Consider the following 16,153-nt stretch of genomic DNA (forward strand, 5'->3'; position numbering starts at 1 on the left):
GTAGGCTTGCGTTTTATGCTGCCCCATCAACAACGAAGGTAAGTCCTTTTTCTCCTCTGCTATATCCAGGTCCACTAGAATTATGCGGCAGGAGAAGGCCAAATTATGCAGCAAGGTTGAGTAATGTATGCAGCAGGGAAAGGCAAATTATTTGGCATTAAGCAACACCTTTTGTGATAGTATTACTTCATTATTTTGTAATTTTTAAACTTGCTAACAGTCTGGGCATTAGTTGCACCTCAGTAGTACTAGTTTAACACCTAAATATAACAATAAGCTACAGAAAGGTGAAAGGACAACTTTTGTAAAGGGCCTTCTACTGCACGGCATCACGTCACAGTGTTTTTATTCACTGTGTTTTTAGCAATTTTGAACCGTTTGAGCTAGAAACAAATTTTTGGAGTTAAAATCTGTAGATTATGCACCAGATGAAGGATTAGGTGGCAAATGTGGCAATTCTATAACTATGAGAAAACCGCAGCTGCAGCACAAACGCATAATTTCAGTGGCCTTGGCTATATCTTGGTAGACGCCTTCTCTACTTTTTGCGTAGAAATAGAAAAAGGACTCACAATGAACTGCTCCCCTCTATGTTGATAAACTGCCTACTCTCACATTAGCTTGCAGTGACTGCCTACATCTTGAAAGCGAAAATGTTGCAGACACACCATATGTCGACCCTGCATCTTCTCAGAATGGGATTTTATTTTAAATGCTAAAATGGTGCAAAATATTGGGAATTAATCATAATTGTTTCTCATCTTTTTTTTATTGTCATAATGCTTATCTACAAAATGTCTTCTTTGAACCAAATATATTCTTGCTACCATTACATTTACAACACCATCAGTGTTTGCCAATGCCTGATAATCAATTTGTTAGATTTGTCAAAAGAGGGCGTGAATAGCACGAGTCAGCTGAATGCTCTGAGGTTCGATTAAGAAATAAGGAGATAGCCTCATTGACGAATGCTCAAAGTCAACCCAGAACATGCATTAAAGAAACCAGAAATTATGCGAAGGCAGATCATAATTTCAGGGGAGCGATTATATTGTTATGCCTGGCTCTCACACAGAGCCTCTATCGCTTTTTACAGTAACAGAATTTAATAACCCACTGGTATCACACAGCAACAGCTGATAACAAAACTAGTTTTCCACTGTTGTCATGTTATAAAGGCCTTCATGGCCTGGCTGCGAAGAATCCCTGGGAGCCTGTCGATGCAACTCTGCTTGTCAAGACAGGTACGTTTAAAAAAAACTTTTGGGACAGGGATACATAACAGAAGCCATGCTATGTATGACTCCCCCATTACTCCGCTGCCACTGCGTAGTAGTTGGAGCAGGGCCAGAGGATTTTGGAGGCCATACAGAACAAAAAAATAATAGATGGGTAACAGTATTAGGGGGATGTTTTTCACCTCGGGGTTCTGAGTGACACCATAGAAAACAAGAGGTTTTCTCATGTGGTCTATTTGATGTCAAAGAACCCCTTAGTGAAAAGCATCCCCCTAATTCACTGCTACCCATCTATAATTCTATACTTACGATACTGACTAGGAGCCCCCCACACCTAGAGGAGGGGCGCCCTTAGTCGCACTATGAAACCGAGCTTTAGTTGGAGGGGCTCGTTTGGATGGTTGTTTTTCCCTGTGACGTATGGTGCACGTTTTAAAACTGAAACTTACCCTTATTTGGTTATATAAGGCAGCATCCCTGGGGTCTCCTCTTATTTGTCTCCTTGGACCCAGGGAAGCCACAAGAACATCAGAAGCCACCCTCCCACCCGGCAGAAGAGCAAGGCGGAGCGCGGCGGAGCGCTGACAGTTAACACCAAAGGGGGCATGCGCTGCAATGGAGGTTCAGCGACGGGATGGACCCCATGAGGGGGTACGATGGAACTGTGCATTGGATAGGTGGGGAGGGGACTGACCTGCTGGTGGTCCTGGACTCTTCTCCTGAGGGTAGGTGCAGGGAGGGGACTGACCTGCCGTTGGTCCTGTCTCTACTGTCCTATCCCGCAACGTATGGACTGTGTGGACTATTTGGGAGGCTGCCTGTCGGCCGGTACCTCGGTGGGCCGGTGTGCTATGCGGTGCCCTGTATTTCAAGTAATGCAATGTTTGCTGTAGCGCGTTGGGGTCTGCCGGCACAATGTGCACAGTTGAGTAGATCAGCCGAGTCGGCCAACAAATTTAAGTACATGTGTATGGCTAAGCTGAAATCAATTACAATGTTATGCCTAATTTCCTTACTGCCTTTGACATGTAGATGTCGCAAAAGTCTGTTGCTGCGAATATTGATATATATCAAAATAATACTTTACTCCCGTAGTGGTTGTGTAGATTTATATGATTGATGTGAATAAAAGTCTACGCCTTCGACAACATAACCGATTCTGGATATTCTTGGGCTCGGCGGGTGCTGAGGGGTGTAAGAAGTGAAGGGGACTGAGTGTTTCATTGTGCACGTACTACAAGAGGAAGCAGAAAACGGTTTATTATGAGAGGAATAGTTTTTATAAACCAGTATTTAACCAACCTATAAAAGAAGCATGGCATTTGAGGGAAACACGGGTGACTTTGTCATGCTGGAGGCTTTGCGAATCAAAAGATACACATATAATAGACACAAATGTACCCGGGATAACAGAATAAGCAAATGTGTAGTACTGGAATCAACCAGCTTAGATGCTACTATCCACATGCAGAATCTAAAAGTGGAGCCTGGTTTTCAATGGCATATATGCAGAAACTACAGCCACCCTGCATGAGTCACAATCAAATTGTAACTGTGCATCAGTAAAAGGTTTGTATGACGGAATAACGCATGTCATTAAAACGTATGCCGGTATAACGCTATCATTACAGTGCATGTGTCTTTAGTACACATGTCTTAAACATTTTCCACACACATGCCTCTGGCATGCATGCCTTTACAATGAAAATGTAATTGTTAAGGCTCGCTTGGTAAAGTCATATGCATGCTAAAAGTTTTCCAAATTCGTGGACTCCTTTCACTGAGCGTCGCGTTTGACTTTACTGTATGTTCTTTGCAGTACTGTCACTTTAATTGGCTCCTGTCTGCAACCAAACTTTGTTCTGTTATTTCTCAGCTTGCCGGCAGTTCATTCCTTTGCTGCACACAAATTAGGGCTTTGGGGGGTGGGGGCGGCCGACCAGCGGGAGGCCTGCCCCTCCCGGGGGATTTTGGGCTGGGGGTTGAGCTAGAGCCCAATTGGGCTTCTTGGGCTGCACTTGGGCTAGGTGTTTGAGCTGTGGTATATAGCCGGCCATCTTATGTCACTGGTCACCATTTCGGTGGTAGTGACATGACAGCCGGCTGAGTGGGCAGGGGAGCGATTTTGTGGTCGCTTTCGTGGGGTTTTGTGGCGGTTTGTGTAGCGTGTGGCATCGCGTGTGGCCCGCTGTCAGAGCTATTGTCAGCAGCGTGTTCTTGGCGTGAGGTAAGTTTGAGGCACCCGCTGTAAGTGATGTTCCCTGCGGCGTAGGACCCACGTGTCTCGGAGGCGCTTCGCCTCTTAGCGGAAGCGGGCCGCACAGACTTGCCGCGGCCCGCACTTGAGGTAAGACCCCCCCAGGCGGGCTGTGAGCGGGGTCGCGGAGGCAGTTTTAGCCTGCTCGCTGCCGCGGACCCATAAGCGCCGCTTCAATGAGGTGGGGGGGCAAAGCCGTGCTGCCGGGACGGCCGCGCATTCATCTGGCATTAATATTCCCAGGAGGCAATGTAGGGGTGCGGAGGGGCCTGCTGCGATAGATAAGGCGAGGAGGAAGATCAATCGGGACATGCGTTTGTTTTGTGACAGGGAAGGCATTGGGAGAGTGGAGCTTTCCCTGGGTAATAGATGGTAGGTCTGTTTATAGTTACAGTTTATTGGTTGGGAAAGGTCACTCTGGGAGCACGCAGGAAGGGGAAGTAGCATAGGAAGGTTACATAGATAACTAGATTAGTAAAGGTTAAGAAGTTGCAAGTTTTGGGGGATCTATAAATGGTTGCAAAGGGGAAAACTTTAGGGGAGGTAGGATGAAAATATTTAGTGAGGTTTAGTTTTGTACGGCACAGGCCAAGGAATTGGTTTGTAAGGTGCACCTGTCTTCAATAAAGCGGCCTTTTTCACACTAACAAGCTGGTTTGTGGTCTGTGCTGCACCCCACTGTTAGCCCAAATTTAGCATTCCGTGGTCTCCTTTCACCGAGCTTAGCTTTCGGAACTTTCAGTTGATTTTACCAAGCAGATGCAATAAATGTGACTTTTTTTTGTGAAGTTTAGAATTTATGGGTGAGTTCACATCATCTCGTCATGGCGATCTATCCCCGAGTACATATACTTCCTAACTTAGACAGTGAAATTGGTATAAACTATAAAAAATAGTCTTTTTACCAGTATAAATATTCACCTGGGCCAGTCGCCACATTGTACTTTGTATATTACGGTTTTAAAAAATACAATCGCCCTCATTATTTACAGTGAATCTCAAACACGACGCTCGGGGAAACGTGCCCATGAATTTGCTTTTAAAACGAATATGCCTTTACCATTCATGCCTTTATTGAGAAATTCATAGTAAAGGCATGGGCGATAAAGGCATATTTGTTGTAAAATTCTGCGCTGGAAAGACGCCTGCGTGATAAAGCCTTCGGTATAAACGCTTGTGTGAATCAGCCTTCGTTGTAAAGGCCAGTGCATGGGGCCAGATTTGAGAATTTTCCCAATTCAATAACCCACATAGTGTGGCAGCTGTAAAGCTGGATCAGTCTCAGGTTCCCAGTCATACTACTGGGACAGTCATGCAACTTTCTTAGATAATGCTATTTTTCCCAACTCCGTGTTGTCGACATAGAACAATTTTGCATTGAGGAAAGGCACCCGATGTTCAATTCCACATTTTTTTCTCTCACCACAGCGAGAACCCTGAAGAGAAACTCCTTCTCTTACAAACCCACGAAATTGGGAGTGTTTCATTCGCCGTCACACAGTGGAAAGGGATTTACCAGGAGCAACACTCTGACCCTTTCAAGGATGGTTAAGGGTCGAAGAGAATTTGAGAAATCTCACAAACTGATGTGTACATTCAGGGTGCTCACAGGTAAACCACGTTTGATCTGCTATCTCCCCATGTCTTGTAGGTCAGTTACCCTTGCGTCATTGTATGCAGTCGTGTTGAAACATTCCATAGAAGTAAATGGATTTACACCAGGTACGCACCCGTTAGTGAATGCCTATCAGTTGTAAATTGAGCCAATTCCATCCTTAAACATGCATTTACAGTAGAAAATACCTTTGTGTATTGGGCCCCTTGGCACTGTAGAGCAAGGGCTTCCATGTAGGGCAAGGAGGGCAAGATCCATGACAGAGTGCCATGACAACCATTGCATGTACTATGAATTTATAGATACACTGCATGTAAAAGAATGTAACATGAATATCCAGAACATCTGGCAAGAATCTGGCCCTGTTGCCAATGCAGCTTTCAGTGATTTGCATTCCAAGAACCTTCTAAGGGTGCATGTCATGTAAAACCTTTTAGAAAAATATGAGCTCAACTTCTCTCTCATGCCCACTAACCCTGTGTGGGTTGCAGACTTTGAAATTGGTGTCTAACATTTTTTAAGAGTTATCCCACAACAAATGTGTGCTGAACATAGATGAAGCAGTCCAGACCCAGTCCAGATTTCTCACTTACACTAACTGAAAATAAATGAATATTACATAAATATCCTCAAAATCCATCATGGAGTTAGCCTTTATGAGTCGATGTGTGACATCCCCGCACCGCAAAATGATAAAATGTCTTTCTGTTACTCATAATAATTACAGGTATGTTCCTTAGAGCGCGTTACTATGATATTTTTGACGATTAAGTATATTTGGTGTGGTGACACCACTCAAATAGAAGGGTTACTTACACAGCATTCCCACCATAACAGTTTTCTTTTTGGCTAAAACACACAATCAAATGTGGTCTATAGAGGCAGGTGAGTCATTCTATGACAGTCAGTCATCTTATTGATGGCTGAATGAGGACTCACAGACAATCATCAGTTGATCATTACAGCAATAGAGGCAGTTCTCAATAAGATATTTTTTCCATGTGGAAGCATGTAAAGATGATATCAGACACACTTGGGGATCTTACTACAGGATGTGTACACATCGTGTGGTTCAATGTAGTCTTCGTTAATTTCATAGATGTGCCCACCCCCAAAATACCAAACAAAGATTTACGGAAAGAGACACTAGAGGTGCTCTTTATCATTTAGATTGAGTCCACCCAAAAATGCCATCATGTCAGGTCATCTGCAAAAAACCCAGAATTTAGCGATGCAGATGGCAAATTGCTGCCTGTTTGCCTCAGATGATTCAGTGGGGCTTATATACATGCCTCTTGCGCTGCTGGTGCGTCACTTTTTTGTGACGCACTGGTGGAACATTTTGATACCCCATATTTACAAGGACTTTTCCTGTCCTTGTAAATACGCCCCCTTTACACGCAGCTCTTTGCATGAAAAGGGCGTTCCATGGGTGTTGCTGTGGGTGTTCCACGTAAAACCCACGGAACCTGACACTTCCAAATTTACGAGAAATCGTAAACCTGGAAATGTGTCTGAATGCTACACCTCACAAGGGGAGGCGTAGGGAGGCGCAACGAGGAGAAATGTATTCATTTCACCTGTTTTTTTCCTTTTTCTAAGCGTGCTGCATTCTGCGGCACACATAGAATGAGGAAATCACCTCTTATGATTGTTTATATGCAGGAAGATGTCCCGTCCTGCACATATCAACACAAAAGGAGCTACAGGGGGAAAGAAAGCCAGGCCGCCCCCCCACTCAACGCACTGTCAACAACAATTGGCCTGACCAGAAAAACACACCTAATACTACAACTTCGACACTGGAGGGGTTTCACATATTTTTCAACTCCCTCACACGCGTATTCCCTATCGGTAGTCAAAGTGTCGTGGTGTGTCAATTTACAACAAGAACGTGAAATTACCATCATAGTCCCACCCAAAGATAGAAAAGTGTGAGAAAGGAGAGAAAGCACCTCACGGTCATAACACCAAGGGGGTTGCTGGCTGGTACTCACCGGCACACCCACTTATCATCATAGGTTACTTTCTCTCCATCTAGAAAAACAAAAAGTGTGTGATCTATTGTGAAAATCTCAACACTAATGAAGGAAAAAAGACAGTGAAACCTAAGTGTAGATAGACTGTCAGTGCATAGTGTCGTTGCAAGTGCCCACTGGACCCCTGTGAGAATAAAGACAAATAATTCTCACCGTTAATACCTGGTAAAGCTTACTGGCTCAGCTTAACTTTATTGAGTGCTGTAAGCCTTCCCAATTAAAAATGGTTTCAATCTAACCATAATCAATTTCCTTAAGCCAACATGTTTCGTTGCAATAAAATCGTGCAACTTCTTCAGGGCTCTTGGGGTTCCAATATAAACTTCTTGTGAGATTTCACATCAGACTCGCTGGTTGCGTAGATTCCTCATACCGGCAACCATCTCTTAATGGCACACACGTCAGCTGATCGCGTGCCCACAGGGTGACTGCCAAAGGACCTGTCCCCGCTACCGCGTCCCGCCAGAGTTTATATCGCTCTGTCTCCATCCTGCACATAAACAATCATTAAAAAAGTTGCAGCACACATAGACGTTGAGAAAAGCCATTTCAGATTGTTTATGTGCAGGAAGGGACACCTTCCTGCACATAAACAATGATCCCTGTGGTGCAAGGATGCTTGCGTCGGCGGATGGCAGCTAATTGTGCGCCAACGCAGGGGAGAGCAAAGGGATCCGTCATATCCTTGTAGATATGACGCATCCTTGTGCTTTGGAATTAATGCAGCACGGCACAGTAAAATAGCTTGTGGCACCATGCTGCGCTCATTCGTTGTAAATCAGGCCCAGTGTTTTCCTTTTGTGAGAGGGCCCTCCAGGCTCTACAATGACTCGCCTTATCAGCACATCAGTTATATAAGCTAAAAAAGTTATTATATTTTTTCTGGGCTTTAAGTTCTTCAATCAGGAATTCAGTTGTATAAAAATGTAGAAATGAATGTAAAAATTCAGAAGGAAGGAATTTATGTGTGACCTCTAGGACATCACAATAGCGTGCACCGTCCCCTGTGTGAGCATGTAATGAAACCTGAAAAAGGCACTCAAGAGGCAGGACTTTTAAGATCCCATATTATATTCTGAGGTGGCTTGCTCTCAGTAGCGGCTCCTGGAGGGAGTGCTGTGGGGCAGGGTGGGGGAGGGGCAGGGTGGGTGTTAGTAAACTCCGGCATACGGCTGAATGGGGGTAAGTAAATAAATAAGATGAATTACATTGCGTACGCTGCAACGCCAAATGGCGATGCAGCACGCGCAATGTAATTCGTTTTATTTATTTACTTACCTCCGTTCTGCCGTATGCCGGAGTTTACTACCCCCACCCTGCCCCTCCCCCGCCCCGCCGCCCACAGCACTCCCTCCAGGAGCCGCTACTGCTTGGTCTATCAGATAGTCAAAGCCCATCCTCTGGTAAGTCAGGAGGGCTAGGTAGTTTGGTACCTGAAAGTCACCCTTGAAGGGTGAATGACTCTTCCCCCCAGAGGCACCAGTCTGTGGAAGACAATGACCTAGTCCCTTTATTCTTAAGCTCATATCTTATGATGGCTTGTCTTTCAATGCATAAAGGGAAATTCACAAGCAAAATACGCAATGGTTGTTAATCATTTTCCTTTTAGACAGTCTTCAGCACCACTTAGGTTATTTCAATTTCTCTTTGCGACCATCACCTGTTACTACTGTGACCACCATACTCCAGGTCATTAGGTCACTGTCTCCGCTCCAGAACCTTTCACCCACAAATCACTGTGTTCAGGTGTGTTAGTCTCATTAGTTCAATGAAAGCAGCAAAATACTACAACAGGCAGAATGAATGAGGTCATTGAGCGAACGTCCAGGATTGGATATAGTGTCCATAATGACCTGGAGGGAGGATGTCACCCTAGCAATCACTCACAGAGAAAACACCACTTTACTATTTTAACAGCCGTTAATTCAGCAAAGCTACAAACTCGGAAGCATGCTAAATGCCCTGATCAAACTGAATCTTAGAGTTGCGCATTGTGGAACGGCTCACCTGTGACACGGCAATGCCATTTATAGCAACCAATATGTGGCTAACCGCTGACTCTGCTAGCCATAAACAGCAATGTCGTAGTTTCTCTGGTACAACATTGTCTGGCAGGCAGAAGCACATGACCCTCAGAAGGGCATTATTTTTGCAGAAAAAGCAGGCTTTTGCAGACATTGTTTTGTCTTGCAAATTCATAACAGGTGGAGGGCGGGGGGGGGGGGGGGCAAAATGTGGAGAGCCATCAAGAATAGAACGAAATGGAATAAAACAGAGGAAAATCTAATGGAGGCGAAGCTTGAAGAAATTAGTGCCATGGAAAGGACAGTGGATCAAGAGGGAACAGGGTGATGGGAGAAATAGGGCAGAAACAGGGAGTAGAGAGAAATAAAAATGAATAGACAAAGCTGCATTGCTGCCTTGCTTATGGAACTGTGGGATGAACTGATCACAGCTGATATAAAGGCCCCTTAAACTAAACTAACAGATTGTGGTGTAGTGCATCATTTGTCAGGTAGAACAGCGAGTCATAAGCTCAGTGGGCCCGGTGGACGGAATAGTGGAGCTTACAGCGTACCCCTTTAGTGTGGTTGCAATCTCACAGAACCACGCTTGGACACAAGCCACGACCTTTCATTCTCAGGGAAAAGCTACTAGTCACTTGCCTTCTGCCTCACTTCTTTCAGACCCACTTTGGGGACTTGATTTGTGTTTTGATTCATTCATACACACCATTTCCGGTTGCCCTGATTCTTGCTTCTTATAGAGAAGTTAGTGGACACTTGTGTCTCTCCATCTTACATACTATTGCCACTTGTTGTGGTCCTTTCTTTAGACATATAATTGAACACTTGCCGTGGCCATCATCTCGTAAAGGCACAAAAGTTATGGTCTTTACTTCTCCCAGAAAACGTACGAGACATTTGCCGTGGTCCTCTTTACTTACACACTCACTACTGCCCCTTTTTCATGTTCCTCATTTCATACACTTGCGTCTCTTGCTTTTTACAGACACTGCAGGACAACTATTGTCCCAGGCACATTTTGGCGTACGTGTTGTGGCCCTTGCTTCAAGGCAGATACATTATTATTTACTTCCTGTGTCCCTTGTTCTCCCAGACACACTAATAGACATTTGTCATGGCGTTCATGTATCATACAGACATTACTGGGCACTTGTCATGACTCTTAAGTCTTCAGGCACATTATAAGATGCCTATCATTGCCCTCTGTTATTACAGGCACATCATTGGCATATCTCAATTCTTAAAGACACATTACTAAATGTTTGACATCCCTCTTAATTTTTGCAGGCACATTATTGCATGAGTTTGGGGGCCTCAAACACATTCCTGGACACCTCTTCCAGACACATTGCAGTATAGGACAATGGCTCCTACTCTGAAGAACTCTTTGGTGGATCCAGAGTCCAGCGTCCCATAGGTAATCTCGGTTTGCTTGGCCAGGTCGTCAGCGCTCTCGATAGGGGACACCATCCTCTCCACCGTCAGGAAAGCTGCCAGGTTGGCTGTGTATGAAGAGATGATGATGAGTGTGAAGAACCACCAGACACCGCCAACGATGCGCCCTGAGAGGGACCTGAGGGGAGATAAAGACAGACTGTGAAACTGAGGCTTGAAATAGGGACATGCAAAGCAGGAATATCAGGTGAGTAGTATGAGTGCACAGTGCAGCATCGCTGCCAACTCACACAGTGCCACATGTGACACACAATATCGGCTCCCTTCACATGGTCACCCAGTGAGGAGCTGATATCGCACAGTGGCAGGGAAAACGAGCTGAAACCCACAGTAACCAGTGACATTCCAGCTTGTTTTCTTTCAGAGGCTGCGAACTGCAGATGTCCAATAAGGTGTGTGAAAACGCCCCAGGACATCAGCACCAGCCTCAGCAAGCTTGTTCTCTGGTTTTGGAGGAGGGTGATAGGGGGTGGGCAGGGGCAAAAGTGATTCTCAGGTGCTTTGGCGGCACAAGGCCACGCCCCTCCAAGGCTCGTCCCCCTCCTCACATGCTGACATTTCTGTCTTAGTTGGCAGCTATCGTGCAGCATAAGGACATTCTCTGAATGCAGTCTTTGAGGTGTGTCTGAATACATCTTACTTCCAATCCAGGTTATATATGACTTTGTCCTCATACAGGCCTGGGATCTGCAGCCCAGCGCAAACAGGAATTACACAGATCTTCTAATGGGCCTAGTTCACAGGAAGGTTTTCATATTCAGATTACCCCAGATCCCACCAGAGACTCTAGCAGGGTAACATTTTAATCTTGGAGCCTGGACAGTGGGTAGCTTGGTCAGTAAGATTGGGGGGGGCTTCAGATTTCCCAACAATCACGCTGGCACCTAATGCTAAAATATGTTATACGATGAAAACAATGTGGATTGGTATGGGGTACAAAGTGAGAGAATGCACAATATTCTGTGAAATGACCAACATTTTTAAGTGTTTCCAAACAGAGAGAGGGAGTGTGTGTGCGTTTTTGTCTCTGTGTGTGAACATTCCTGCTGAAATCCGACAGACATCTCACCATACCCGACTGAAAGCACCTGTACCCATATATTTATCACAAAATACATTTATTAGGGTGGGTGTAAAACCCCAAACACCCCCCCCCCCCGGAAGCTACGCCCCCGAGTCTGTATCTAACTTGCAGTCACATTGCTAAAACTAAACCTTCCATTCCCTTTATAGGTCTCCTTATGTCAGCCAGCAAGGGGTGTCCAATAAAAATCAAATAACTGCTGGAGTGTCACGACAATCATGGTCTGGGGCGTTCGATTCATCAAAAGTGCTGCGTCATCATAGAGAGAAGAATACAAAAAAAACATATCCATGGGGGGCCCTATTCCCCACAATGCACCACCAGAGCGCGATCTATACACAACAAACCACTGCTGAGAAGTGCCCTCTTCATTGCCAGGGCATGACATAACAAGGCACTCGCAGGAAGTCAGGTGTTCATAACAAAAGCACTGCCACAGGGTGCCCACAAATAGCAAAACATTCTTATGGAGTTCCCAACCAAAAACAAAGCAACTACCAACAGGAGGCCCTTGAACATGACAAAGGAACACCAGAGCACGATCAATCAATAAACAACAAACCACTGCTGGGAAGTGACCTCTTCATATAAAGCAATAGCCAGGGCATGAAACAAGGCACCCGCAGGAAGTCAGCTGTTCATAACAAAGCGCGCCCACAGAGAGTCCAAACATAGCAAAACACTCCTATGGAGCCCAACCAAAAGCAAAGGATTGCGAAGACCTATCATTGAAATTCACAAAGCAACACCAGAGCCTAATCAAGCAATACAACAAGCCACTGCTGGGAAGTGGCCCCTCCATAACTAAGCAACAGCCTGGGCATGACTTAACACTGCACTCGCAGGAAGTCAGCTGTTCATAACAAAACACGGCCAAAGAGAGTCCAAAAATAGCAAAACACTCATGGAGTGGCCAATGCAAAACAAAACACTGCTAAGAAATATCCTTGAAAATCACAAATCAACACCAGGGCCCGGTCTTTAAACAATAAGCCACTGCTGGGAAGTGACCTCTTCATTACAAAGCATTGCCAGGGTATGAAGTAACAAGGCACTACAGGAAATGAGCTGTTCATAACAATGCACGGCCAAAGAGAGTCCAAACATAGCAAAAGACTCCCCAACCCAAAATAAATAACTGCCAAAAAGTGTCCTTGAAAACCAAAAAGCAGCACTAGGTCACGATCTACAAACAACACAACACTGCTGGGAAGTGACCTCTTCCTAACAAAGCAATAGCCAGGGCATGAAATAAGGCACCCGCAGGAAGTCAGCTTTCCAGAACAAAGCACGGCCACAGAGAGTCCAAAAATAGCAAAACACTCTTATAGAGTGCCCAACCAAAAGCAAAGCACTGCCAAGAAATGTCCTTGAAAATCTCAACGGAACAGCAGGAAGTGATTGGTAAATAACACATCGCTGCAGAGCAGTGTTCAGCTTATAATAAAGTACTGCTGAGTAAATTCTTAACAAAGCACAGTCGGAGAATGGCCTCAAAATAACAAATAACTGCCAGGCGTGTCTTATTCACCTATAATATATGCAAGCAAGTATTGTATTATTGAGAAGAGATGCCAGGGTTCGTCTTATAGATAAGAGTCAACTACAGACCACTGGTAATGAGTGTCCTGTTCACAACAAAGGACAACTAGGCAAGCACTGGAAACAACAAAGTACTGCCAGGACTTGTTCTATACCTTATGCAATGCTGTTAGGCAGTGCATTAAAAAAGGTCAAGCGCTGTTAGGAAGTGTACAGCAAATAAAGAACTATCATTCAATGTGCTTATAACAAGACACTTACAGGACGTGTCTAGCCCGTAGAAATCATTGTCAGGGAGTGCTCTGTAAATAACAAAGTACTGCTAGGACTTGGTTTATACATTATACAGTGCTGCCAGGCAGTGCAGTGTAATTGGTTAAGCACTGGTAGGAAGTGTACAGTAAATAAAGCACTATCATTGAATGTTCCTATTGTAACAAAAACTGTCAGGATTTGTCGGGCCCACTAGAAAGCACTGTCGGGGAGTACACTGAAAATAAAAGAGTAGTGCCATAGATTGTTTTATGCATAGTAAACGACAGCAAGTTAGTGGAGATTAAATAACAAAGCACCACTAGAGAGTGTCCTATTCATAACACCCTCTTGCACTAGTCCAAGCACGAAGTTATGACTACGTGAACCACGGTCCATTGACTGAGGTGAGATTAGACAGGAGGCAAATTGTGGAAGACACTTCTGTAGAAATCATGACTTGTGATGCCAACTTCATTTTGAGTAAAAACCAGTGCTTAATTTGAGCCACTGGTTTACGGTGCTCGGCACCAGTACTTACTTGTCAACACATGCACTTATGAAAGCCTTGTAAATACCTAGATAAATCAGGATATATCAAAAGGGGGTCTAAGGGAAATATAGTTAAAGACCACAAGGTTTCTAATCTCTTAATATCCACTGAGAAATAACAACACAGAAACCTAGGGTCTGAACAAAAATGAGCACTGACGAGAAAAAATAATAATAAAGCAAGTGAAAAATGTTTCATTTATAATAAATCCCATCAGCCACCAAAAGTAGCAACCATCATCATTTGGGATTCAATAGCCACTGCAAAACCCTCCAACAAATCAGGGCTGCACACTTTGTGAGCAACAAGACCCTCTTTATCTTTCCAAAGTACGGTCTCTGCTCTAGTATTTATTTCATGCCATGAATCTTTATGATGTAGCTATCCAATGTATTAGTAGTGGTGATTAGAAGCAGCAGTGCAAGTGAAAAAAAGTGCAATTGTTAAAATCATCTACCGAGACAGATAAAGCATTTTAATAGTAACTGTCCAGGTGACAAGATTAAAAACCAGTGTAGAAGCAATTTTGAAAAAATAACTGCTTAAGCTGCAGTAGCCTCCTAACGAGGGCCCTGGCATTTATTTTTTTGTTTTACAAATTAAGCACCGAGTCAAACGTTACACTCTACTCCCTGTCACGCCAACTTTAACACGGAATTCTAAAGATACCTTTGTTAGGATTATGATCTCACTTACACACGACTGACACTTGAGCTAAGATCCTGCTGGTTTTAATATTTTTTATTGTTTTACTTAATCTTTGTTCTGGGCGATTGTTTGAACGTGCCCTCTTGTAAAGTGCTCTGATGCCCTTAGACCATATTTGTGCAATATATACTGCACCCAAATTAAAAAATAAAATATTTGGATGTTTCAAAGGGGTGTGTTTGGGAGTGGGAGTGGTGTGACCATTGGATGATACACAGTTGAAAGGGACTATGGTGGTATCTCTAGGGCTAGGAGAATAATCTCCATTTTAGCCGCTTGGAGACCCAGTGTCCGATGCATAAAGGTTTTGCTGTGACCGGAGCTCGAAGCCAAAAGCAGCCCTGTCAAAAATATTCAAAGCAGCCTTGATCTCATCTTCTCTCTCTCTCTCTCTCTCTCTCTCTCTCTCTCTCTCTCTCTCTCTCTCTCTCTCTCCCCTTACACTGTCTGCTGGCATAAACCGGGGGAGCTGAAGAGAATGACACAAAAGGCAGTGGACCTTCAAAACTGACTTCTAGTGGCTCCAACTTCCTGGAGAAAGGCCCGATGATTGTGACTTATCTGACTTACTTGCTTGAATAATGCAGGAGATCTACAAGACTAAAGCACACCTATTCATAACAATCTCCTTGTGGTTGGGGCCCACCATGTGCATTCATGCTCAGCGGGCATCACCTACCTGTTGCTGATCATCAAATCCTACATGTAGTTGTTAGTGATTGAAGCACAAGCCCTGTTTGGTAGTGGGAGGGCAAGTACTCTTGCTAAATACACTGTTCATTACAAAGCACTGTCAGGGAGGATCCTTAAAATATGAAAGCGTGAATAAATAATAAAGCTCTGCAAAGAAGTGCCCTATATATAACAAAGCACAAATAGGGAGTGTCAGATAACGTAGAAAGCAGTATCAGGGACTGTGCCACTCACTGAAATCTCTAACAGAAAATCCCAGTGAAAACAATCTCAACCAGTCAGTGTGCTCTTAATCAAAAGATACTGAATATCATATTGATAGAAAAGAGCTGCCAGACAGTGTCCTACACATTTTAAAGTATTTACAGATAGGATAATATAAATAGCAAAACAAGGGAGAATCTTATAAACATCGAAGCACTGCCATTGGGATCCTATAATTAACAAAACACAACCTGGTGGTGTCCTGTGAATAATAAAGCACTGCCAAAGAGTGTTAGATAAATCACAAACTATCAGGGAATGCATTATAAATATCAAAATACTATCATGGAATGCCCTATAAATAAATACATAAATAATTAAAACAGTATTAGGGAGCGCCCTCTTCGTCACATTTCACTGGCAAGAGTTTCCTGTGAACAACAATATGCTGTCAAGAAAGTGTCCTCTTTATTACAAAGCACTGCA

General features: G+C 44.1%; 1 protein-coding gene across 4 annotated transcripts in view; it reads right to left on the reverse strand.

Annotated features, from left to right (window-relative positions):
* The window catches only part of GRIA1 (glutamate ionotropic receptor AMPA type subunit 1), a 569,614-nt gene that overhangs the window by 40,479 nt on the left and 512,982 nt on the right, over positions 1–16,153 (reverse strand). For all 4 annotated transcript variants that reach the window (XM_085617656.1, XM_085617654.1, XM_085617655.1 and 1 more), the window contains exon 12: positions 10,551–10,749. In XM_085617656.1, coding sequence (XP_085473782.1) covers positions 10,551–10,749 — 199 coding nt within the window. The remainder of the gene's footprint in view (positions 1–10,550; positions 10,750–16,153) is intronic.

This window comes from Triturus cristatus, chromosome 7 (genome assembly GCF_964204655.1).
Source record: "Triturus cristatus chromosome 7, aTriCri1.1, whole genome shotgun sequence".
NCBI lineage: Eukaryota > Metazoa > Chordata > Amphibia > Caudata > Salamandridae > Triturus > Triturus cristatus.